The sequence below is a fragment of the Anabas testudineus genome, chromosome 17, assembly GCF_900324465.2.
Source record: "Anabas testudineus chromosome 17, fAnaTes1.2, whole genome shotgun sequence".
Taxonomy (NCBI): Eukaryota; Metazoa; Chordata; class Actinopteri; order Anabantiformes; family Anabantidae; genus Anabas; species Anabas testudineus.
The window spans coordinates 15,507,724-15,533,887 of NC_046626.1; the positions used below are offsets into that span (position 1 = coordinate 15,507,724).

Below are 26,164 nucleotides of genomic sequence, written 5' to 3' on the forward strand. Positions count from 1 at the left end.
CCAACTCTTCTTTAACATCTATGATAGCATTTTGTATTTTCACTTCCTCTTTTGTTATTCTCCTTTTTGGGTGGGAGGACAGGACTAAAATATGAACCTTTTTGACTACAGTGATTGTTTTTTATAAGGCCTTTTAAAAGGTTTTGTTTCCTAGACCATGATTGCAGATGTACTGTATAATATGTCACTCTGAATTTTGTCTGAATTTGGTTATAATACTCACACTTTGGTATCATTGTTTTTACAAGGTGATGCAATTATGCCCAGAACACAGAAATTGTCACGATACAATTGTACAACTCACTTCCATTTGAGAGCTTCGACAAACTCACAACTGGAACCTGCTGTCAGAGCCTAATGTGTGGAAAAACCCTCTTATCAGAATAAATGCTGTGGACTGCTAAACTGAGCAATACATAATGGAATACAATTTATTCCTTAAAACAAAAACAACTAATTGGACAATTAAACATTTAAGAAACCGAATAACCACAGACTTACAGACAGATCCTTAGACTATATACTATAACAAACTAACTAATTACCATGTAAATCAAAAATGGCTAAACCCAACACCGGCTTATAATAGTAGAACCCATATTTGTCTGTAATGTTTCAGACATTTAAATGTTTAAGTTAAGGTTAACATCACAGATGATATGCTTTTAAAAGGAGATCTTCAGCTTCCCTACTTGCCCAATCTCACTCACCAGTTTTATTGGCCAAACACCTGCACACCTAATAAGTGCCACATTACACCTGATAGAAGTCAGTTTATACTCCCTATGGAGGAAAGAGGTGAAGTGGAAGAAAGGAATGCACATTGGATAGACGGGTGTAATGACAGGTGTAATGACCATTAGAATAGCCCAAGCTCTTTAACATAGTGAGTTAACTTCATCAAAGTAAAGATTAATACAGTTTTACAGATTCAGACTTTCTGACCTCACACATTGGAACATGGAGTATCTAAGGTACTTTCATCTTACAGGTGAAAAGTCAGATAAGATTCACTAAAGCTTTACAATTACAACATATCTCTCACTGAAAGAACCGCTTTAGTGGCACTTTGCTAAAGTAATGAGAGCTTTAGTTAACATGCGTAAGGGTGTTGAAAATGTAAAAGTTATACTAGATCAGTGCAACTACTCTGTTTGATTTTAGAGCGTTGTTTCAAGAAAATAAAATCTAAGATAACAGTTCTCCATATCCTTCTGTACTTTCTCATTTTTTATGAGTTTGGTTGTCATTGACTCAAGGTTGAAGTTTATCAATATAAATTTTTATCAACACACCTCTGTTTAAAAGTACCAGCGTGTACAGGAACTCTAACTGGAACATTTATGACATTTTATAGTATTAGTTACCTGGAGCTGTGCTTTGCTGAAGTGAAATAAGTAAGAGCCATAAAGACAAGCAACGGAAATGTAATGCAGGTTACAGTGTACACTCTGGACTTTAAGCCGCAGTTTACCGATAAGTATTCATGTCCTTAGCTCAAAAGTTACAATTCAGCAGTATAAGCACGAACTTGACTTAACCAGACAGTTGGACACGGGTATTGTAGCAATCAATCTTTAATGCTCTTTCAATTTTTTTGTATTACCTGCCCTGTGGCAATTTTCTCCGGACATGAAGCAAATATTTATTCTCCTGTCAGGTAAAGTACTTTTTTTATATAATGTATATCTATAAGCCTTTTGTTATTAATACAGGGAGCAGTACTTCAGGTGAATATTCGCAATTTTGGGAGGAAGTAATGGCGCAAGAGTTTTCAGTGATTTAAACTTCACGATGAGAAGTTGCATGTTGTCTGTAGTGCATGGGATGTGCAGGAAGAATTTTGAACTTGTAGAATTAAAGAATTGTGCAACATCCTTCTAGTTATCTGGTACCTTTGATATGTTGTACAGAGATTAAAGACAATAAATCAAAGGAATTCAAAGTTATTTCTCACATCTCCCCTTTTCTTGTTATCTCTTTCTAATAAACACTTCTTTGCAGTGTTGTTGGTCATCGTGTCATCTTGTCCTGATGGGAAGTTCAACTGCACATCTGGAGAATGTCTCTCTGTCCAACTTGTCTGTGATTTTAAGAAGGATTGTAAAGATGGCTCAGACGAGGAGTTTTGTGGTATACTGGCTTTTATGATCAGTCTTAACTTTACTTTTCCTACCTCAGTGTCATGAAACAGCATCAGGTCCTTATCAGTTTTTACTATGCGTTCATTTGTGTCTTTGTTTAGCACCATTTAAAGTGTTTTTATACCACATTACACTCCACTGTATGTGACTCATCATTGTGTCAGTTTCACACATTATAAGGGAACCTACTGTACATGACAAATGTCACGTAATGCCTTTCAAAGTTTCATAGTCATGGGAAAAATATCATTAAACAGATTTATTGTAAATGTATAAATGTATAAAAAAAAATTCACTCAAAATATTGGAACAAAAAAAAACTCACACAATCTTGCTCATTTTTTCCCCTCTTATTAAGGTTCATGTGACTTTGAAACGCACACCTGTGGATGGACAGACACCAGTGATGGCTCCTACAGATGGAGACGCCAGAAGGCAAACATCACCTCAATACCTGGAGTGGACCATACAACAGGAAGCTCCTTGGGTAAACACTTACTTCTTTTCATATTTTATATTCCACTACTTTGCTGATCTGTGATCTAGCATTAATGATAATCCTATTATTGTATTTTTTTTTGTTGGGCACAGGACATGTCATGCATATAGATGGTAAACAAGAAGGTGGTTTCTTTACAATGGCTAATATGGAATATAGTATGGACAAGCTGACAGCCCTGGGATGCCAGATCAGGTAATAAAAATAATCTATGTAGGTTTTTCCTTACACTACTGTTCAATATTTTTATGTCCTTGTTTTTTAAATAAAATCTGATAAAATAGGAACATTTGTCAAGACATATGTTAAGCATGATTGAGGCAATGTGATGGTGTGAGACTGCAATGGTGCTGCATTTTTTATTAAGACTAATTCTATATGTGTATTCGAGGAAAACAAGGAAATTTCTAAGTGACCCCAACATTTTGAAAGCCAGAGTAATTGTTTCATATATTACGACTGTCCTTGACTGACAGTGCGTAACTAACTTAAGTTAGTAACTTTACTAGAATCCGCATTACATTTGTAAAGAACTTGGTTCTGTAATATGGCTTTTATTATTTTTTTCAGCTTTTGGTACCATATTTATGGTGACACATCACTATCATCATTCTCTTTAAATGTAAAAATGGTCAGAGGAAGTAATGAGAAAGACTTGTTGGAAATTTCTAAAACTAAGACACATGGATGGGAGAATGCCACTGTCTTTATTGGTAATCAGCCGAAAGAATACAAGGTTAGTAAACCATACTGTACGACTTACACACCGATATAATGTGTTTATTTAGAGGAAGATGGTCAGGATTGACATTTTTAATATCTTACTACTCTGGTTTACATTTAGATAGAGAGACTAGCTCTCCTGCTGTTTTTTTTTTTCTTTGTATTTTACCATATCTTTAGGACACAAAGAAAAATATCTTTAAGTATGCTTAGTGCTTTTGGTTTTTAAAGGTATGTATAAGAATATGTATTTGTACACTTTCTACAGCTGCTATTTTCTGTCCTCCGTCCAATTTTTGGAGTCAAGGACATCATGCTGGACGATATCAGCTTTGAGAACTGTGGAGAGGGAGATGTTCCTGCAGGATCAGACCAACTCTCATGTGATTTTGAGAAGGACACCTGTTCATGGTACCATGACTACACTGCCAGCCTTTTGTGGAAAAGGAGTAATGGGAAGTTTAGTGATGGCCCGGATAGGAATGGTGAGTACCTTACTGAGGTGAATACTTTACTAATTTCTAAATTGAAGTTCATCCACAACTCTTTTCTGTTTGAGTGCACTGAATGTATGTGTTCTGTCCAGGCAGAAAATAAAAATTAAAAATTGCATGAATTGTATTATCCCCCCACAGGCTACTACATGAGTATAACAGCTACTAGAACCCTTAACATATCATCTACAGCCCGACTCATCAGCTTCCCTCAGCCTTCAAATCAAGTCATATGTGTTAGCTTCTGGTATCACATATTTGGAAACAGCATTGGTATGTGCTTTAAATGTAGTCAAAAATGGAATTATACACATATAACAACTAATTTCCAGCATTTTCTGAAATTCAAATTGTTCAAACCACTTCTTGTCCTATAACTAGGGTCATTGAAGTTTATTGCAAAGCGTTCAGGTGAACCAGAGACACTGGTTTGGATGAGAAGTGGGACTCAGGGAAACAAATGGAGATTTGCTGATCTTACCTTCAACAGTGACAAACCAATACAGGTATTTTGTAGCTATTTTGTTTTACTTTCTTGTTTAATATATATTTAATGCACCATATATACATATATAATATATATATGTTGTTTCTCAATACAGTTAAATTATTGGTTTAGTATCAGTCTCCACTTCAATTAACTCCTGCTGTTCTCCAGTTTATTTTAGAAGCTGAGGTGGGTGGTAAACAAGGGAGCATAGCCATTGATGACATAATGGTGTCCATCAGTGAGGATGGCTCCTGTCCGCCTGAGAGGGAGTGCACTTTCCAGGGTTCCCTCTGTGGTCTGCTCCCTCTCCCATCTGCAAATTTCAGCTGGAGCCGGATAACAGGATCGTCCCAACCAGAAAACTCTTCAGGCCCTTCTGCTGATCACACACTCGGAACAGAGCAAGGTTTGCAACTCCTTCGCATATGTAGCCTTGAGTGACTAATCAGCAGTTAATTTTAAATGTGAGAATTAGAGAAAGGTTATGTTTTGTTTTGGTTTGAGTTTCTCTCACATCTTAATAATATATAGAGTAACTTTTTAGCTTGCAAGTATATCTCATGATCACATGATGTTTCTATTAATTTGTGTTCCGGGGAAGGCTGGGGATGGGCTTGAAGTTGTTTATTCGTGTGTCAAGTATGACATCACTACCACCAGTCAAGATTTGGTTTGAACTTTAAGCTTAGAAAAACATGCAACTCATACATTACAGGATATTAAAGCTACATCATGTCACTTTTTTTTAAAATATGTATTAAGAAGTGAAGTAAAATAATCATTTGTATTGTTAATCCATCTGTCCAAACATATTTAGCTACTTCTGTCCACATGAACTAATATTATTTTTTAAGAATTAATTTCTTAGGAATTGTTGTTATGCACTGCTGGTTGTCCTAACAAAGTGTTCTGTGTATTATTAATCAGTTCTAGGCCACATCCTAAAAGTCTATGGAGAAATTCTTACATTATTTGATGAATGCAGCAGAAACTCACTTTATCTGTAGGTTATTACCTGAGTGCCCAGTTGTGGAATCACCCAGTGGGATCCAGAGGTGCAATGATGACGGCAGTGATGGAGCCGACCCCTCCTCATGGGGAGTGCCTCATGTTCTGGTACTACATGGAGGGAAGTGGTGTGGGTGAACTCAATGTTTACCTTCAAGCTAATGACATCAACAGAGGCCGTGTTCACCTCTGGAGCAAAAGTGGGGATCAGGGGATGCACTGGAGACATGGAAGAGTAACACTCCTCAGCCCAGAAACCCCGTATCAGGTAAGATTACACCTGCGTATGTTTAAGGCAGTGCGATGTTTGGAAACAGCAGGAGTCACCTCATAATTTAACCAGTTTTTCATTCTGACTGATAGGTGATATTTGAAGCAGTGGTTGGGGATGGACCACAGAGAGATATCTCCATTGATGACCTCACTGTCCTGAACGGTGCTTGTCCTCCACCAGGTCAGTGACCACTGCAAACCTCAAACTGTAAAAGAAAACAGATGAAAGCTAAAAATTCATTTCTGTTTTTGGGGGGTTGAGGGGCGTGTTCGATCATGTCTATAAGGCTGTGTACTGTATTTGCTTCTGTGTTACTTCTTGCAGGTTTTTGTGACTTTGAAATGGATTTCTGTGGTTGGGTAAACAATCCTCCAGCAGAGTCTGGGGTGGACTGGGACTGGCTCTCATCTGAGAGTAAGGGTGAATTTATTCCAAGGAGAGACCACTCCACAGACACTTCTTTAGGTAACTCACCATACAAATACAGTGAGGTATTTTCACATCACAAAATACCTGGAATCCTATAACTAAAAGAAACAAGACAGGTAATGTTGTTCACTGTTTCCTTTTTTTTCTCTCCATAGGCCACTTTGCGTTCTTCATTCCTTCTAATAAGAAAGAAACTGCTCGACTGGAGAGTGAGACGATGGATGTTGTAGACAAAGCTTGTCTGGAGTTCTGGCACTACACCCAAGGGTGGTTAGTGAACAGTAAGTGCAGTCTTATCTAGTCTCTCACTAACATTTACTTATCTGTTAAAACTGTTATCTGTTAGATTACAAACATGAATACGGTAAATGACATTTAAACCTGGACTGTCAAAGTGTGTTTGGGTCATGTAGACATGGTATTTACTGTTAACCAAATATAATGTAGACACCAAAAGAAATTCTGTACAGTCAGATGTATTTTTACTGTAGAACTATACACATTTTTTAACACATACCACTATGTTACTACATCTTTCTTTCAAATATCACATTTGTGTAGCTGAAAGGTTTTAAGTGAGAACACTAACTTTATTTTATAAACTTTTCAGTATTATTTACAAAATCCAGGTAAATAGGTGAATAGAAACACTTCTTTGGTCAGTTCATTATTATTTTTTTCAATTTGTGCAGATAAACAAAAATTATGCAAATGATATAAAGTGCAATAAATATGCAAAAAAGTCTAAAACAAATTGGGGAAAAAAGGTGTGAGGTCTTATCACAGAGATGGCTTCACTGACGGTCTGCACGGCTCATTACAGACCTAATTGTCCTATAAAATTGCTAAATGATGTATCACTTTCTTCAGTTTTACGTCCTGTGGGATCTAGAGTGAGAATCATTTTTCACACCAGTCAATAAATGTAGATTTCAGTCTTTTGATGATTGTTCATGTTGCTGTCAGGGCCCTCATACATTACACTGACAGTGTTAGTGAATGAAACTACCGGACTGCGTTCTGTGTGGAATACAAGTGGATACATGAACGACACATGGATCCAAGACAGGGTGGATTACAGTTCATCAGGTCCTCACCAGGTAGAACTGCATACATCATTTCATAATAAACCCCTTTGACTGAGGGGAACACTGATTAATCTAATTGAGTGTTCATCCTCTGTTGCAGATTATTTTACAAGCTAGTTGTCCCAGTTCAAACGATGGTAGCTTTGCCCTGGACGATGTCCACATCATCAGAGACAAGTCTTGTCATGACATCATTTTAACCACTACACCAAACCCCACCACCACGATCACTGCTGCTCCTGCCTCCCCCATGGACTGCAGCTTTGACCAAGGTGACACAACATACATGATTCTTTCAAGTGGCTCATTGCTGAGCTTTTAAAACCAGGTTTAATGTTTATAATATTTGCTAAAGGTGGTGTTTCCCAGAAAAGTGAGTGTAATAAATACTTACTACTACTTTATATTTTAAATCAGGTCTATGTAGTTGGATCCAGGAGGACAATGATGATTTGAACTGGACTGTCAGTAGTGGACTGCAGGTCAACGAGCCATGGGATGGACCTCAGTATGATCATTCTATAGGAAATGACCAAGGTAATGATATTGACAGTAACCTGAGCATCAACATTGATATTATTTGACCAACACAAGGGATGAATTATAACAGCAGCCATGTTGTGTCACCATGTTGGTTATATAGATACACAATCTGATACTTTTAAATAAAATGCAGACATTGCTCTCAGATATAATGACGCATGTTTGCCTAACTCTGGTCTTTGTAACTTAACTACTATGGATTGTAATTTAGAATGTTGGTCAGGAAAAACATACACAACTTTATTTGTCAAAAAAATGTCTCTCCTTTGTTTACCAAGGTTTATTTTTGGTGCTGAATGGATCTGGATCCAAAAACAGAGAGAGAGCCACCATCTCTGTTCCTGTCATCAGTCACACATCACATATCTGTGTTGGATTCTGGTATTTTATGCTTGGGCCTTCAGTCTCCACCCTGGATCTGCTGGTTCAGACAGTATGTATCGTATGTATTCTGCAGAATACAAATTTACACAATACGTATAGTGCATATTTGTATACATCACAGAAATTGTGTCTATGCTTTTGGGGTTTGTGCCTTTGTGTTTTTCTGCCCATCTTGTTTTTTTTGTTTATTTTTTTGGTGATGGAATTTAAAACAGTACTATTATAAATATTGCATTTAGTATTGCTAATATGCAAGTAATTTGCTTTTTTCTAGAAATCTTCAGAATTGCTAGTCTGGACTCGTCAAGGAACCAAGAATCCAGAGTGGATGAATGCACAAGTAACCATCAGCATGAACAATACAATACAGGTAAAATATAACACAAGCACATTACTGCACTGCTGCTCACTCACCACCACAATACTCATATAAACAAAACGTAAATAAGCATAGATATCACCCAAAGATGTTTTAAAGTATACTAAGAAGGACATTTCATTACATTTTATATTTAATTTTTCTTATTTTGATCAAATCACACTAGATAAATAGAATCTTTTACATACACAGATACAGTGTGCAAATTTAAAAATAAACCTTTGTCCTTTCTGTGATAAATGTTGTTTACATTCCTTATTCCTCCACAGATTATGTTTACTGGTCATAGAAACACAAACAGCAAAGGTTTTATTGCTATTGATGACATTACAGTGAGAGAGGGGGTTTGCAGTATTCAGAGTAAGTTAAGACCGACCCAGTACTACCACAGGATGTCCACAGGAAGTCAAAACGAACCAGAGATTATTAAAGTTTTGTCTTTATTTTATTCCATTCTAGATGTTTGTGGGTTTGATTCCAGCTTGTGTGACTTTGAGAACGATGTCAGTCACTTAGGTCGCTGGGTTCACAAAAAGGGAACAAAGCATCACGTGGATCACACCTATGGAACTGAAAATGGTGAGTAGAAACTCAACTCTGTGAAAATGGGATTGAAAGACCAAAAGTATGTTTGGTCTCATCACAACTTGATGAGTGTCATATTAAATTGGCAGTAAGACATAATATAATTTATCAAATATGTTTTTGAGTCATTCAAGTCCAAGAAATTGAGACTCAACAGTATTGAGAATCGGATTTTATTAAAATCTGTTGGAGTGAATACTGTCTGCTGAGCCCTGTTAAAAGTTAAAACACAAGCCACAGTGAAAAGCAGTCATACAGTAATATTCTGTAAAACCAAAGACTGGTTATAGCAGATCTGTCCTATTGTTTTAGGTTTCTACATGGCTGTGATGATGTCAAACTCTACACAGACTGAAGTAGCTCAGCTGCTCACACCAGAGATTCACTCCACTACAGAGATGTGTGTACGCTTCTGGTGAGTCCAGCGCTGTCATCACACACATGTACACACTGTTGTCTGATTCAGATTTGAATGTTTGTACTGTATTTGCTCAGGTACTGGGTCCCTGCAGGTCCCTCTAACAGCCTTGCCATCCATGTGCTGCGAAGTGGGGAGCAGAGTGAAGCCCTTTGGGAACGATCTGGAGCGCCTTCTACAGGCTGGGAGGTGGCAGAGGTCACTGTGTCCTCACCTGCTAAATTTCACGTGAGCCCAGTGAAACCATTTCTTGTATACGACTAAATCACATAGTGTAGCATAACTTGCTACTTGAAACAAATCATGTCCTTCACCAGGTGGTCTTTAAGGCATACCATGTCCCAGGCATGAATGCCACAGTGAAAATAGATGATATCTCCATGCGGGATGGAGCCTGCAGTCCTCCAGGTGGCTGTGATTTTGAGTCCGGACAGTGCAGCTGGGTCAACATCCCCCAAGAAAATGGACATGACTGGGTGCTGGCCAACGGGGGCTTCCGAGGTCCACCTACAGACCACACTACTCAGACCCCAGAAGGTATGACCTCAGATTTACTACAGTATGATAAGATAAACATGAACATACAAATGGAGTAGACAAAAAAACCTTCTTTGTTTTTTGAGATGTCATTATTGGACTTTACTGAATTGTCTACAAAAATACACAAACCCACCAAAAGGTCTTACGTAGTGCCCAATTCCAGCTGCAGCAATTTGTCAAGTGACCAGGACCCATAACAACTATAAATACTAAATCTGCTGTTAACGTTTGTAACTTTTACTAACTATGGGGGAACAACTGAAGATGTGTAGTATTTAAATTACTGTGTTAAAAGTACAACTTCAGGCACAATGAACATGACCAAATCAATAATTTACTTTTTCTTTTTTTTTCCTTGTGTTTAGGTTGGCTCCTGTTGAGCTCGGCACTGCACCAAAACCACACCAGTCTAACACAGGTAGTGTCAGAATGGATCCAACTGAAAGACACCACCTCCTGTCTCACCTTATGGTACCATATGGATAGCAGGTCAGCAGAAAACATACGCAGTCAGCAAAAAATCACCACCCTTTTACACCATACAGTATGTGACAATGCAGAGGATGCACTTTATCCTGTTTAGTTTCCTCACTGACTTCCTCAGGAAGTGTGCACACATGTCATTTAGACGTGAATCACCTGCCCCACTTTATGCACAACCACAGATTCTATGTGGCAGAGTTCACTCTTTACAGCATAGATTTGTTTGAGTTTAATAAAAAACACAAGATTACATATATAATGCAAAATATATACACAGATGCTTTTCTAAAGATAATTAACCCTCATTAGAGAGTGATTTTGTTAAGTGATCTAATGCTTAACAGAAGCTATTTTCATGTCAAATATTAATCCAAAACATTATCTGTTGTTTGTCAGTGACTCCGGGACTTTGCGGGTTTATGTGCGTTTCGGGCCATCGCAGGAGAATCTGATGTTGCACAGCAGCAGCAGTGGACACAGCTGGAGCAGGTTCTCTCAGTCTGTAGAGAATATCAAACCATTCCAGGTACCCCAAGCCTCATATATAGAATGAAAATAGAAAGAAAGCGTATTTTATTAATTATATTCACTGGGTCCTTCAATAACCTCATGTGCAGCTACTGATCGAGGCAGAGACAAACAGCGGTGGATTTATTGCCATTGATGACATCAGTCTCACACCAGGCCACTGTGAAGGTGCCGATACTGTTTTTGTGTTTTTATTTCCATAGTTTATTTAATGATAATGATTTAATGACAATATTTTCTTTTTTGTACAGTGAATGAAACAAGTTTGGTATTTGTGGGTTGTTCATTTGAAAATGGCACATGTGGCTGGGAGGACATCAGCGTTGGCCAGTATCAGTGGGTGAGAAGGAACGCTACTGAGAGCACTGGACCCTCTGTGGACCACACGCTGGATTCTGAACTGGGTAGGACCACAGAATAACCCCTGTTAGACTTCGTTTGTGTTTACAGTTATACAGTATAGACAGGCTGAGGAGGACAAGTTTATGACATTCACAACATTACCAAAAATCTAGAGGCTCAGCTAAAAAACAAACCAAATGTTTACAAAAGCAAGCATAATGTGCACAGTCTGCAAATCTGGAGTCCGTATTCAAATTACTGAGAAGGGAGTGAAGCAACAAAAGAAAATGTCATTTTTCAGCAATTTAGCTGATCCTCTTTTACAATATATATGGTCACAGTGGTGACTGTCAACTCTAGTTTCCACATCTTAGTTTCACTCTGGCTTGGATTCCTTCATCTTAATGTTTTTGTTACACATTAAATCTATTTATTTATTACAGTGTTACACTGTTTAGTCATTGGCAGTTACACTTAAAAAAAACATAATTAAATTTACAACCAATGAAGAATTGTGCTGTCACAACTATCATGCAATAAAAACAGCAAAAACAGACCCATCATTTCCTGAATTGTAAACTAAGCGATTAATTAACTTCCAGGATGGTACATGGCAGTGGAGTCTGACCAAGGAGTTCAAATGAGCCCTGCTGCCCTGCAGAGTCCCTCTATTAAACAGGCCAGCGCCACCTGCACACTGCACTTCTACTACAACATCTATGGAGAGGGTATGTGTTGTGTATGCACATGCACTGTATGTGGGTAACCCTAAAAAAGTCATGCTCCCCTTTATATATGAATCAGCATGTGTGTTTCTCCTGTGATCTTTAACACTACACACTGTTTCAGACACAGAGGAGCTAAATGTGCTGTTAAAGGAGGGATCCAGGACCACTACACTGTGGTGGCAATCTGGTAACCATGGAGATATGTGGCACCACGGTGAGGTGACGGTTGGGCGAATCCCTCAGGACTTTACCATCCTGTTTGAAGCCTCCAAGACCTTTAACAAACCTGGACACATTGCTATTGATGACATAGACTTCACCAACTGCACACTGCCTGGTAGGATACCTGAACAGGTTTTTTTTTTTTCATTTGGCCACTTTTTTAAAGTTGATTTATATTCATTGAATATTGTTTTCTTTTCAGTGGTCCAGCCCTTGTGTCCAGAGGGTGCATTTGTGTGCAACAATAATGTGTGCGTGGAGCCCACCCATGTGTGTGACTTCAGTGATGACTGTGGGGATCGGTCCGATGAGAACAACTGTGGTGAGATATCACAAATATGTCATAAATACATAATGCACTAGTATATTCATATACTCATGTTCCGGCTCACATAAAACAATTACAGTAATTCTTCTGCTGTCAGTGTGAAAATGTAGACATTTGATAATTCATTTAAATATTAATGTGTTTGTACTTTTCTGTGATAATAAAAACTCATGTAGAGCATCAAGGTGTGGTGGAGCGCTGCAGCTTTGAACAAGGCCTTTGCTCCTGGACAGAGAGTGACGTGGACACACCTGGAGCTGAGTGGATGCACCACAAAGGACAGGAAGCCTGGCCCGTCTATGGACCTCCCAGGGATCACACCCAAAACTCTGCTGCAGGTATCAGGATGTCTTGTCTCTCCACTCGATGGTTAATGTCCTCAATGTTCCTTCATCTCTAGTCAGTTCTGCTACACTTGGACTTGTGTGATGTTTTTTTACAGGTCACTATGTCATCCCTGGCACTCACCTGACCAACAAGGGTCAGGCATCAGAGATTCTCTCCAAAACTTTACTACCCAGCTCTAACTGCACTGTGAGTACACTGTGGTATCATTTTGACTGACAGTGAACCAGTTTAGTTCTTACCATTACCATTACATCTCACCGGGCATGATGCAGGAGAACAGCAGGGCAGCAAAAGCAGTCAAGATGATTGACTGCATGTTAGAGCTGCATCAGGAGGTTAAATAAAAGGCATCTTGTTTATGCTTGAGTTCTGAACCAAACAATGTTTGGTCAAAATGCTCAAAAACATGGTTCACAAAAAAGATGTGAATTGCTTCTCTGTCATTCAAAAAGCCCTATGCATAGGACAATGCATTTAATTGAGGTCAGTGCAGTTAGCCAGCTATAGGCTGATGTTATAGGTTGTTCTATGTGTACATTGCCATTGTAAAGTAATTTATTTTCCCAATTCTGAGATCACTAAATATGTACAGGTGAAAATGTGTGGCTAACTTCTCGGCATCATCAGTCTTTTATTCTTTGCTCTACTAATCAAAAGCATTTAGAGGTTTTTATCAGTACACTGTAATACCTCACTGCACATTTAGCTGTTAGAAACTTAAGCTTATCTCTGCACCATAAAGATACAGTACATCATTAACCACTCTTGCAGATTAAAGTTCACAAGATAATTAATCTCACTTAGATAAAAGAAAGTTTTAAATTTTTTTATTTTATTTTTAAGAACTCTATTATCTTGTTTTCTATTTTCAATTTACTGTTTATGTAGGTGAGATTCTTCTACTTCAGCCTGGACGATGCTACAGCCAGACTGACGACCCAGTCCAGGACACTACGGTCTGGTAGTGATGACAAACTATTATGGCTCAGAGAAACCTCACAGAGCTACAGCTGGCAGAGAGCAGAAGTCACATTCTCCTCGTCAGCCAGCAATAAGGTCAGTGAGGACACAGATAGTTAATTAAACATCAGATGAGAGCTTGCTCTCAAGAAAATGTTTGGTTGTTAAACATTCACGGAAAGATAAAAATATATAACTGCGCATTTAGGATTTTATGATGAAAAAAACAACAACAATAAGAAGAATATACAAATCTAAATATCTGATAAAATTAGAATAAAAGAAGTTCCTCCATTGAGTTACTGGTAAAGTAGTAAACAGTAGTAAACAACCCCTAAAATATTTGGCTTTACTATACTTTTAAATGTCTGATTTTTCTGTGTGGCCCCTTATCAGATCGTCTTCAGATATGAACATGGTGATGGTCATAGAGGCCTAGTTGCACTGGATGACATCTCTTTCTCTAAAGAGTGCGTATTTGATCGTGACAACAGTGAACTGCCCGACACATCACCCACCTCTGCTGCACCTACGTCCTCTATTACTTCTCCACCAATATCAACTGCACCAGTCAACCCCTGTCAGGTAAACTACTTGACGTGGCTGCAGTGTCAGTGAAACAGTCATAAAACATGTCTGTAAACTTTTTTCTTTGATGTTACAGGATGATCAGTTTTTCTGTTGGCGGTCAGTTGAAAAAGTTTGTATTATGGCTGCTCTGCACTGTGATTATCATCCCGACTGCCCCCTTGGGGAAGATGAAGATGGCTGTGGTGAGCCGCTTTTTACATTGATCTATAAAAGAGTGGCAGTAAAGTTTACATTTACTGAGACTTGTAAAATCTTTTATAGGAACCTTTTAACCTTACATAGATTAATTTATAGGCTACTAGATATTATATTAGAAAATACAGGAGTTGTGATGTCTCTTTTGTGTTATTACTATTTTCTTTATTATTTCATAATTTAATTAGTACCTCCAGATTAGACACCTCCCGACTAAAGATACAGTGTTGACTGTTGTTGACATTTGATTCTCAGATGAGACAGAATGTACTTCGACATACTGAGACATGAATCAGTGTTCACCTCCCTTCTTTTCTCTGCAGTATTGCATACTTTTTCTTGACATTTTTTAGGTCCATGCACATTTGAGAGGGACCAGTGTCAATGGACCGACACCAGCGATGGACAGAGCAAGTGGAATAGGCAGAGAGCCAATAACAACACCGAGCCACCCACTGATCACACAACAGAAACAGGTGACTCATGAAGTGGATTACTGATGAGGTTTTATGGGACAACGAACTAAATAACATATTGTAGCTCTCAATTGAACATACCAAGTGAATCGTGCCCCAGCAGTTGAGTCAGCATGTTTGAGAGTCAGCGTTTTTCAGACATTTTCCCTCCTTTTCAGGCTACTACATGAGGGTGAATTTAAGTCAGGGGTCTGCACATAGTGAGGCCCGACTCCAAAGTCCCTCACTTCCCCCTTCATCCCCCTACTGCCAGATTCTGTAAGTGATAACTAAACACCAGTATCCACATTTCTTTTACTATCTCCCCTAATCTGTGTAAAATATTTGTTTTGATACAGAGTATGAATTGTGCAATGGTCTTCACTGCCCCCGTCTTTCTACCACGCAACTGTCTTCCCAATCCAACACTCTCCCCTTCTTCCTTCCTTCTTTCCTAAACCCAGGTTTCACTTCTACATCCGAGAAGAGAGTGCTGGGTCACTCAGAGTGCTTATGCAGCAAGCTGAGGGTAGTGAAGCAATCCTGTGGTCACGAAGTCACAGCACCGTCTCCCATTGGACTGCAGAATATCTGCTGCTAGGCCTGCACCAGCAACCCTATAAGGTGAATGCTCATGCATCTACTAAACAGACTAAACAGGCGCTAAAAATATTTAGATCTCATCAATCTAAATATCTGAGTCGAATGGACATCTTATAAATTAACTATATAATGCTAAAATTTGCCAAATATTTTTCATATGGAGATTTTCTGTTTATTTGGATTTAGAAAACTTACTAATCAAAGGCATATTACACATTTTACAGCCCTGCAAAATTGACAAAATAATACAAGGGGGATATCCATATTGCTGCATATACTGTATTTGCAAAGGGCTTAATTTGACCTGCTTAGTAATAGTATTTTAGGTAAGGCCTTTATCTTTCAGTAAGTGGAGGGTCTGGTATCTAACTCTTGGTTTCTTGTAACCATAACCTGTCATATGTCTTTTAAAATCATCTTAAATGTCTTGTCTGGAGTGTCGACTGGTTGTTTGATATTCATTTTACCATTTTCCACTCAATGAATAAAACTCAAGAAGATCACCAGGCCCCACCTGGCGAGGTCTTTCCTTATGTTGGAAATTATTGGCTCATTATTTATTGATGTTAATCTTGTAGGGTCCACACACTGGTCATTTGTTCTGCAAATGTGTGTTTCATTTTGTTTTTAGGATACAAGTTCTTTAGAAACATTCATGAAATTGTGTCTACTCTTAGGTTTGGTTTAGTGGCATGACTAAAATGACTCAGGGAAGCAAAACCACTGGAGATAATGTTATTGCTGTGGATGACGTCTCTTTTCTAAACTGTGAAACGTCCTACCAACCACCAGGTAAACAAGGTTCTATCAGTATTACAATATAATATGTACATATTCATTTAGAATGAGTAGTAGTGCTACACATGAGGTGCATGTATTATTCTGCTTCCATTACGCTGCTGTGTTTAAACATACAGGAACAGGAAACAGTGATTTGTTGGCTAATTTAGAAATTCCTTTTCCCTCCTCAGCTCTGGCTGCCTGTGACTGCTCTTTTGAAGACGGTCTGTGTATTTGGGTGCAGGGAGGTAGAGATGAGTTGGACTGGCTTAGCAGGTCAGGTCCCACTGAAGCCCCAAACACTGGGCCTGCAGGAGACCACACTACTGGCAAAGGTCATTACTATTCCTGGACAATCTATTATTGCCTTCTTTTCCAAAGACATTACAAGTTTGTTTTTTATGCATTATCTGATACATTTCATATTAAACTCTAAAACTCTCGTAACTTTTGCTGAACAGCAGCCAGTAATGATCATTAACAGAAAATTGGTGTCACATTAGCACAAATTGAGACAAATTACTGAGTCAGTAACATTAGTTTCACTGTTGTATTGATCACTCCCGACCAAGCAAAGCTCTAAGAGCAGACTTTATAATGAAAATCACCCTTTGCTCGAACTTCTCTCAGCTTGTGATTAAATGCAAGGAGTTGCATTCATTAATTTCTTCTTCTCAGTGGGTCAGAGGCCTGAAGGGTTGGAAATAAGCGCTTTTACTTGTTTCACAGGGAAATACATTTACATCAAGAGCACCCTACCGAGTGTGAAGGGCAACGTGGCTGAGCTGAAGTCCCCACTGCTGCCACCTGCTGGAGAAACAGGATACTGTGTCAGATTTTGGTACCACATGTTTGGGGCGACTGTGGGTTCTCTGAGGATGCTTCTACAAACTGTTGATCCCTTTGAGAAAACGCTGGTAAAACAAACATGGATTTAACAACTGTCTTGTTTTATAAAATGTCTAGTCAAAGCTGCTGCATGACAGCCGAGGCCATATTGTTTTTTAAATTAATGATTCAGTTTGGGTCTGTACATTTTACTTCCCTTTACTACATTGTTAGAGAAACAGCTGTGAGGCTGATTGAGAAATATTTGTGGCAGTTTCCCCTGAGTTTTCTCTCTGTTATTATACTTTTCACATAGTTGTGAAATGCCGATTGCAAAATAACATTAATGCATGGTATATTGAGTGGAAGCCAGGGTGTTGCAAAAACCTCCTCACATCCTCATTGTGACAAGTGAATCAGCCTCTTGTCTTTCCTGTAGGTGTGGCAAAAATCAGGAAATCAAGGGGATGAGTGGCTGCTAGTGCAGAGCCACGTGACGTTGACGAAGGTCCATCAAGTGATTCTGGAGGCAACGGTGGGGGGAGAAGCAGGCGACATAGCCATAGATGACATCTCCTTCATCAGTGGGCCATGCCCGGCCTCTGGTAAGAAGCTGAAGCCGAACAGAGCAAAAACTATTGTGTATTTAAAACGGCTGTTGGTCCAACTCACTTTGCCAGTCGTTTTAAATAAACTAATAGATTGATACTGGGAGCACTTTGTTTTTAAAAACTGCTGCCACCTCAGAGTGAATCATATCCCTTTAACTGAATTTCTCTGCACTACTCATGTTAATGTGCTGTCACAGTGTCACAAAGCTGCCTGTTATTTTGTTTTTGTTTCCATTTTTATTTGAGGAAATCCTGAATGTGTCTTGATAGCCCATAGTAGTGCTACATCTTCAAAGGATCAGTTTGGTGATTCTATACACCATTATCAACGAGTCCAATAAAAAGACTAAAACCAATTAAAACGTACATCAATGTTGTGTTGTAGATTTGTGTGACTTTGAGGAGGGGAGCTGTAACTGGCAGCAGGAAACCACTGACAACTTTGACTGGGTCAGACTGTCTGGCTTCACTCACAACCCCAACACTGGACCAGACAATGACCACACCACCAACTCACCTGCTGGCCATTACTACTACCTGCCCTCCTCTTCTTCTGACCGTGCAGGCCAGAGAGCTACAATGTTTTCACCACTGTACCCTGCAGGTGAGAGAGATACCAGCTTGTCTGTCCAGGCAATAAACCAACATCATGGTGCCGTAGACATGCTCTGATTTGGGTCTATTCATGTTTTCCCACAATTACCAAGTTAGTCCAACAATTATATTAATAATAAGCTCTCAGCAGATTTCATACGCCGAGTCTCAATCACACTGGGCCAAAACTTCTAGTTAAATGTTGTAATAGGTACAAATCATGATGTCTGCTAACATGTAGTATGGTTTTCTTTCCTGTGGCCCCTCAGGTAAAGGAGCTTGTGTGCAGCTGTGGTACCACATGTACGGCAAAGGCATGGGGACTCTGAATATTTACCAGCAGAGTGAAGATGGGAAGGAAGCTCTGATTTTCTCTCAGACAGGAGATCAGGGTCGACTGTGGCGGTTTGCTCAGGCTTCACTTCTACCTCGGGTTCAGCCTTACAGAGTGAGTCACAAAGATTTGTTGGCACATATACTAGTATTTGCTATTCTTTCTTATATGTAGTATGGTCAGACAAAGATATCTGAGGAAACAAACCTGGACTGGAAATATTTATGCATGTTCTTATAATTCTCTGACATCTATTAAAGATAAGAAAAATTATAAAGTGATCAGTTCAGAAAATAATTTCCACATTCATCAGGGATGACAGTATTCACTAGAGTTAGTTTCATCCTTACAACTGTGCTGTTAATTACAAAGACAAAACAACTACAGTGAGTTAGATTGCAATCTAACAGGACTCCTTCAGGTTAACTATGTGATAATATTTACTTTATGCAGCTTCCACTGAAGCCTACTTTGTGTTTTAGATCATGGTGGAAGGTGTAAAGGCTGGTCCCACTCAGGAGGGAGACATGGCGTTTGATGATGTGCAGCTGACAGATGCTCAGTGTCCCCCTCATGGAGTCTGTGACTTTGAGAACAACATGTGTAGCTGGAGCAACCTGGGTGGAGAAGTCGACCAGGGAGACTGGCTCCGCAGCAGAGGAGCCTCCCCTAACCCCAACACCGGGCCCAGTGTTGATCACACCACCAACTCAACACATGGTCAGTAAGCATACAGGATACTCAACTGATGGAGTAAAGCTTCTTAAAGCTAAACATTAAATGGATTTCAGCTATTTTAAGAGATTAGTCATATATGTACTCCTTCATGTCTTATCCTTCATGTCCATTTCAAAGTTGTAGTAGTTTGTTGCAGAGAGCAGCAAATCATCTTTACGTACTCATTTGATATGATCACGTTTCCACCAGGTTACTATCTGTATGTGGACAGCTCAGTGGGTGAGTGGGGTGACATGTCCTTCCTGGTCAGTGATGTGTTTCAGCCGTCCACTAGAGGGCACTGCCTTAGATTCTGGTACCACATGTACGGCAGCCATGTTGGGACTCTCAGAATTTATATAAATAACAGGTGAGCAACTGTTAATGTCTGAGAAGTTGCAACATTACACATTAAACTTTATAATAAAAAATGCAACACCTTAATTTAAATTGCTGATGTCCTGTCCTATAGAAAAATTCATAGTGGTGGTAACGAAGAAGGGATCCTGAAGTGGATTGAGTCCGGAAACAAGGGAGACAAATGGCAGGAGGCCAGTTTGTCTATTAAACATGAAGAAGCATTCTGGGTAATTATGAATTTTAGATTACAATAATGTGAAACTAGATGATAAGAATAAAAAATTCAGTTTTCTTTTAGTTTGATGAATAACTAGTTTGAAAATGCTCTTAATTGCAATTTGTTAATTGTTATTGCAATTTCAGAGACTCACACAATTCACAAAAAATTTAAACTTTGCCAAGTTTACAATTAATTTGAACGTCTCTGTTTTTTTTTTTTTTTGTTTGTTTGTTTTTGCCACAGTTTGTGTTTGTGTATCAGAGGGGGAAGAACACCGGTGGGGATGTTGCTCTTGATGACATCACCATCTTTCCAGGTGGATGCTACTCAGAGCCCCCCATCAGCCCCACTGATAATTATGGTAACTTCAGCTGAGCAGCTTTTGTACAGCATCCACTCACAAAGATGTTTTTAACGGTTAAAATTTAAAAGGAGTCAAGTCAAATGTCATTACATTTCTCTGCAGATAGGACGTCCGTGGGCCTCGCAGTTGGTCTGACTCTGCTGGCTGGAGTCATCATCTCCACCTTCCTCTTTATGCTGAACCGGAGGCGAAGCAACATGTGCACAGTGTTTTTAAATTCACTAATAATTTACATGATAACACTAAAAGATGTTCATGTTGACATTTGTGCTCGTCTGTCTTAGGAACCAGCCAACCGTCCTGAGTAACGATGCAATTGACCAGAACTCTGTGTTTGATCTCTATGACTGTAAAATAGATGTAAGTACTAAGACCTGATTTTTTTAAAAGCATCTTGTCTTGACTCAGATGATAAAAGATGTTTCTCTTCTCAGGGCACACAACATGGAACTGAATCAAGCTTTTCCTTCTTCAACAATCTGTATGATCCGTCACTGCATAAAACTGACACCACAGTAACTTCATCTGATGCTTAGCTCATATTTATACCTAAAAATAAACTACAACCAAGATATAAACCATGCCTATGTACATAAGTAATTTTAATTATGTTTAAAAATTGTACTATTATATGTAATAATATAATATTTGCAAATACTGGCCAAGCAGGGTAACAAACCCATCAACTGTGGATCAAAATTTCTTTGTATAAAGAGGCTTATCGTGCAATAAATTTCTTTATGCTGCTTCTGTGATGAACATGAACCATTTTTCCTTTGTTTTAGACTTGTTTTAATTATTTAAGCTGGTTTATTTCTTTACAAAACAGTTTCTTTAAAACTTTCTTTTAAATTACTTTAAAAGGTTAAGATGGCAGCTGAACAATGTGTAAATGTTTTAATTTAGCTAAGAACAAAAGATGTTACACAAGTCACGTGAAGGATGTCATGCAAGGTGAGTAGAGGCTGGTGGGGAGCAGGGAACACTGCAGTAGATTTGGCAGCTGTCACCCTTGTGCCTCCACAGATCCACCCCTGTTGCTCCGTCTCTGTCACACATAAATGTCCATAAATGATGCATGAGAAAGTCAACATTTTAAAAATGGCAATATATTGCCTTGCTTGCTAGATCACAATATATTTATTCATGTAACCCTTTGTTAGGCATCAGATTGTATGGACTATTCTTGCTAATATGCAGCCATAACCAGTTAACCAACCTTCAGTATCATTGTGTTCTCATACCTCTAACTGTTTCTTGTTGTGTTAATCTGCATTGCTTTGACACTGTGCATTGGAAAAGCATGCTCTTACCTATGAAACTGAATTAATTGTTCAGCTGAAATTATCAATACTGCATGCAGTACTACTAGTTCTAGTAGTACTAGAACTAGTAGTACTAGAACTAGTAGTATTGGCTGCAGGAAGGCGGAGTTAGACCACCGAGCCCCGCCCACACCCATGAGACGTTCAAGAGCTCTCCAATGGCGGAGCATGTGCGTCAGTAAAAGGGGTGTGGCCACGCCCCTGGTAACGGTACAGCCCAGAACACGGAGCCGCAGGAAGTCACCGAGCAGGACCACACGAAAGAACAATGGGAGTCGATGTTGAGACCATAAGACCCGGAGACGGTAAGGACTGCTAAAATCAAATGAATCAAAGCCTTAACATTTCATCTGTGTATCGGTTTTAATCTACGCTTTCGTTGTTAGGTAAGACTTTCCCGAAGAAAGGAAGGCCCGTCAGCGTCCACTACGTCGGTAAGACCTTAGCTAAGCTAGCTAATTCATTGCAGATTGGTCAAACGTTGTTTTGTCCTTGTACTTGTATCTAAAATACCTATTATATAATCAAATATTAAAACTTGAACGTACAGCATCATTTTACGTTTAGTTATTTAGAGAGAGAGGGAGATGAGAAGGTCGGTGCCAGCCGCTGTCACTGTGAAGCTAACGTCGCTGACAGGATATGGTTAGCCTAGCCTAGCCTAGCCTAGCCTAGCCTAGCATGGAGTCTGAAAGCTGCGGTGAATGAATCGCACGGCTGTTCCTGAGAGCAGCATGTTGTTGTGCGCTAATTCACGCGATATGTTCCGTTTCATTACAACCGCAGTGTGAAAACAGGGATTTCTCATCGTGATCGGAACATGTCCAGTCTTTTTGCTAAGCTAACCCATGCTAATTAACCCGGTTATGAATGGTCAGATATGGCCGTGGTCTCCTCGTTAAATGTTATAAATGTTATAACATTTGCCTTGCATTTATAATTCTGTTTGTTTTTTTTTTACAAACACCCTAAAAATATTCAGTACACTGATACATTACTAAGAAAAGCACTAGATCCTTACATCTGAACAGTTACATAAGTATTTTTTGTTACAATTCATTATCATTCAATTATCAAAATTAGTGATTAATTTTCTGTTTCTTCTAAAATATTGCTAAGTGTTTTTAAATCTTTATTGTTGAACAGGCACACTGACAAATGGGAAGAAGTTTGATTCCTCCAGGGACCGAGGAGAGCCCTTCCAGTTCACTCTCGGAGAGGGTGAAGTTATTCGTGGTTGGGATGAGGGTGTAGCTCAGGTAAGGACAAAGTGTTAAAAATTTCTGTTTAGCTTTTTCAAATTGGGGGTGGTAATTTGGGATTCTTCTTTTTCTTTTCCCCAGCAGAATTTGCCAGGACTTTTAAATCTTTGTCTGCAACACAGTGGAGCTAATATAACAGTCGGGAATGTTATTGTTATTTAGTTGCGAGAAAAAGTATTGGCACTGTTTGCAGTTGTTGTTTTTTTTTTTTTGTATGAATTAGTCATGAAGTTTGATCTGATCTTCACAAACAACATTTCAATGCTGATAAGGTCAAAGTCCTTCGTGTTTTTATTGAACACATCCTTTAGACGTATAGCATGATGGTGGCTTAGTCAAGATCACCCCAAAAGAACAACGCAGAAGACCTGAAGGATTTATTGAGGCGGATTAATGTCTCTGTTCAGGAATCCACAATCACCAAATATTACAATGGTACAACTAGGGAAGCCAATACTTTTCAAACAACATTGCAGCATGCCTGAAGTTGGTGTATCTCGTGGACAAGTAAATCTACTACTGTGTAGATTCAGAGTTTTAAAAAGTAAATTTTCTCGAGTGACCCAGTCAGAGCCCATACATCAATCCAAGAGATTCTGTGAAATAACCTAATAAACCTAATAAGAGAGCCGTTCACACCAGACATCCTACGACTAGGTCTAACCTGAGGCAGTTCTGTAAAGAATGTTCCTCTTGGGTATTGTGCAGATCTAATTCACAGCTACAGAAAGCCTACTGCTGACAAGGGTGGTTCAACTGGTTTCATTTATTTATTTTTACATTTACTCACTCTGTAGGTTTAAAGGGTGTGGTCCGTAAAGACATGAAAGATCATGACTGTGTTTTATCAGCTTAAAGGTATTTATTTTTGTGACTTTGATGAGGATCTTATCACATTGTATGTGTGAAACCAAAACACTGCAAATATTGCCGTTACTTTTCTCGGGACATTTCTCCATACAGCTTTGATAACGTAGACTTTTAATATCATTGTTAATCTCCTGCCGTCTCCTAACCATAGACACTCAGCAGATGGGGTAAAGCCTAATTTGTAATCGTGTAATCGCAGGAGTTATAACGGGTGTCTGTGTTTAGTGGGCAGGTAGGGGAATGAAGTAACCAATGTTGTTTGGTGCTCTGGATATCTTGGTCCTCTACTACATTGAGTTTAAGCTCTTGGTGATCTTTTTTTTTTTAATGATATAATGATAATCACCCTATTGATAAAGGTGTTTTAAAGATTAGTAATTAACATTAATTTGCTCTTCACGTCCACAGATGAGCGTTGGTCAATTGGCCAGGTTGACCTGCTCACCAGACTATGCGTATGGACCCAGGGGATACCCACCCATTATCCCGCCCAATTCCACTCTCGTCTTTGAAGTGGAGCTCCTGAAATGCTGAGTGGTTCAGCTGAAAGTTTCTCTTCAGAGTTTTTTTTTTTTTTTTTTTTTCCTCATTCCACCCACATCTCAGAGACAAATAGCTGTTTAATTAAAGGTGCTGTCATAAGCATTTATAAACACGAGTGAACTTTTGTAAAAATATTTCTTGGAATAATTGAGACAAATAACAAACGAATGAGACCATGCTAAGTTCAGCTTTGGATCCACTGTCTTACAGACACTCTCGTTTTTAACCAGACAGCGGTTTCAGTTTTACTGTCCAACTTACGGGCAGTTAAAGAGTCGTTATTCCCAAAGTGTAATCTAAAAATCCAACATGTGTCAAAGGTATATGCTAAATTGTAGACTGTAAGTTCCTTTTCCTGTCAGCTGTAAATTCAGAGAAATACTGCACAGTCCTCATCTTTGACTTCTAAGATTTATTTTACCTTCACTTTTACATTTGCCTGTAAAATATTTTTTCTTTTTCAGTATTCAAATAGCACAAAATCTAGTTAATGAGCAAATAAACATTAGAAAGACTGAATCGGTGTCACTAAATACATGTTTGGGGGAAACTCAGCGATCATCTTAATCATATGTTTTTTATTCCAGTTTCTCAAAGCTAGTGTGGTAATGAACTTTTTATATCAAAATGCACATGTAACACCTTTATTAAAAAGCTTATTTGTTTTTCCAGTATGAAATTATCACTACAGTAAATGCATTGACAGCTTAAAAACTTGCGATGTAAAGACAAATATCAGTTTGTGTGTTTGCATAGATCACGTCATGATTTTAATTCATTTTTCATCCATATTTGTGTTGCCAATCATAGAATTAGAAAAAAAACATTTTGAAACCTGTTCCCTCCCTAATATCTTGAGTCTTTTTGTCAAGTTATAGACCTGAAGTGCTCTTGTGTTTCAACATATTGTGCAGCTTTTTTTTTTTTTTTTTTTTTTTTGGGGTAAAGTTTTATTCCTTCGCTGTACCATCAATTTAAAATTGTGTTTTTCATTGGTATTACAATCATTACATTAAAGACAGAATACTGTATACACATTTCCTTGTCACACTTTTACTACACTTAACTGCACATTTATTACCTGCCTGTGTTTTTCCTTACACATGCTTACTACTTCACTACATTTACTACATGTATTTTGTAGTTGTATTAAGATTATATTGATCCATTAGGGAAATATAGTCTACATAATAAAGCATCAGCTGCATTTAGGACCAGTCCTGTGCAGCTAAATGTTTAATTACTGATTTTAAGGTTTGTTTTTTTTAAACATAAGTACAATGTTCTCATCCTAATGTGTCTACTGATCAGCATAAATTACTGTGACCTTCAGAAGAACATGTTACTTCATTCTTGAGCATGTAAAGCATTTGTAGATCTAAAAATGAATCTTTAAAAAAAAAAAGGTCTGTAGCAGCTCTGCAGATTCATAGTGGACTGTTACTCTGACAGTTCATGACAGATCATAAAGTACTCTTCTGTTTGTTTATTTTAAATCTGACTAGTGGAGAAAGTTTAAATTACAATAGAGACGTAACCTGCGGTGGTGCGTTCACTTGCTGCCGGATATCTGAT

The 26,164-nt window shown here is 38.6% G+C and overlaps 2 protein-coding genes across 2 annotated transcripts; both read left to right on the forward strand.

Moving 5' to 3' along the window:
* The first annotated feature begins 3,271 nt into the window (after positions 1-3,271).
* Positions 3,272-21,310, forward strand: si:ch211-106h4.4 (MAM and LDL-receptor class A domain-containing protein 2). Its single transcript, XM_026374659.1, has 47 exons — positions 3,272-3,379; positions 3,635-3,851; positions 4,002-4,133; positions 4,242-4,366; positions 4,519-4,756; positions 5,358-5,626; positions 5,722-5,812; positions 5,957-6,097; positions 6,217-6,342; positions 7,028-7,161; positions 7,250-7,421; positions 7,567-7,686; positions 7,971-8,125; positions 8,351-8,446; positions 8,725-8,815; positions 8,915-9,034; positions 9,353-9,455; positions 9,536-9,686; positions 9,776-9,995; positions 10,364-10,487; positions 10,878-11,007; positions 11,099-11,177; positions 11,261-11,413; positions 11,954-12,079; positions 12,201-12,416; positions 12,504-12,623; positions 12,806-12,967; positions 13,072-13,163; positions 13,866-14,033; positions 14,334-14,522; positions 14,602-14,710; positions 15,077-15,199; positions 15,358-15,457; positions 15,643-15,802; positions 16,459-16,573; positions 16,753-16,896; positions 17,291-17,478; positions 17,829-17,994; positions 18,386-18,604; positions 18,864-19,042; positions 19,411-19,648; positions 19,856-20,015; positions 20,118-20,232; positions 20,469-20,586; positions 20,692-20,788; positions 20,874-20,949; positions 21,024-21,310. Exons 1-47 carry the CDS (start codon positions 3,272-3,274, stop codon positions 21,123-21,125), a joined length of 6,777 nt encoding a protein of 2,258 aa, XP_026230444.1. The 3' UTR covers positions 21,126-21,310.
* A 777-nt stretch (positions 21,311-22,087) lies between these two features.
* LOC113171588 (peptidyl-prolyl cis-trans isomerase FKBP1A-like) lies at positions 22,088-25,626 on the forward strand. Its single transcript, XM_026374050.1, has 4 exons — positions 22,088-22,219; positions 22,301-22,348; positions 23,061-23,173; positions 24,455-25,626. Exons 1-4 carry the CDS (start codon positions 22,183-22,185, stop codon positions 24,578-24,580), a joined length of 324 nt encoding a protein of 107 aa, XP_026229835.1. The 5' UTR covers positions 22,088-22,182; the 3' UTR covers positions 24,581-25,626.
* Positions 25,627-26,164: the final 538 nt, after the last annotated feature.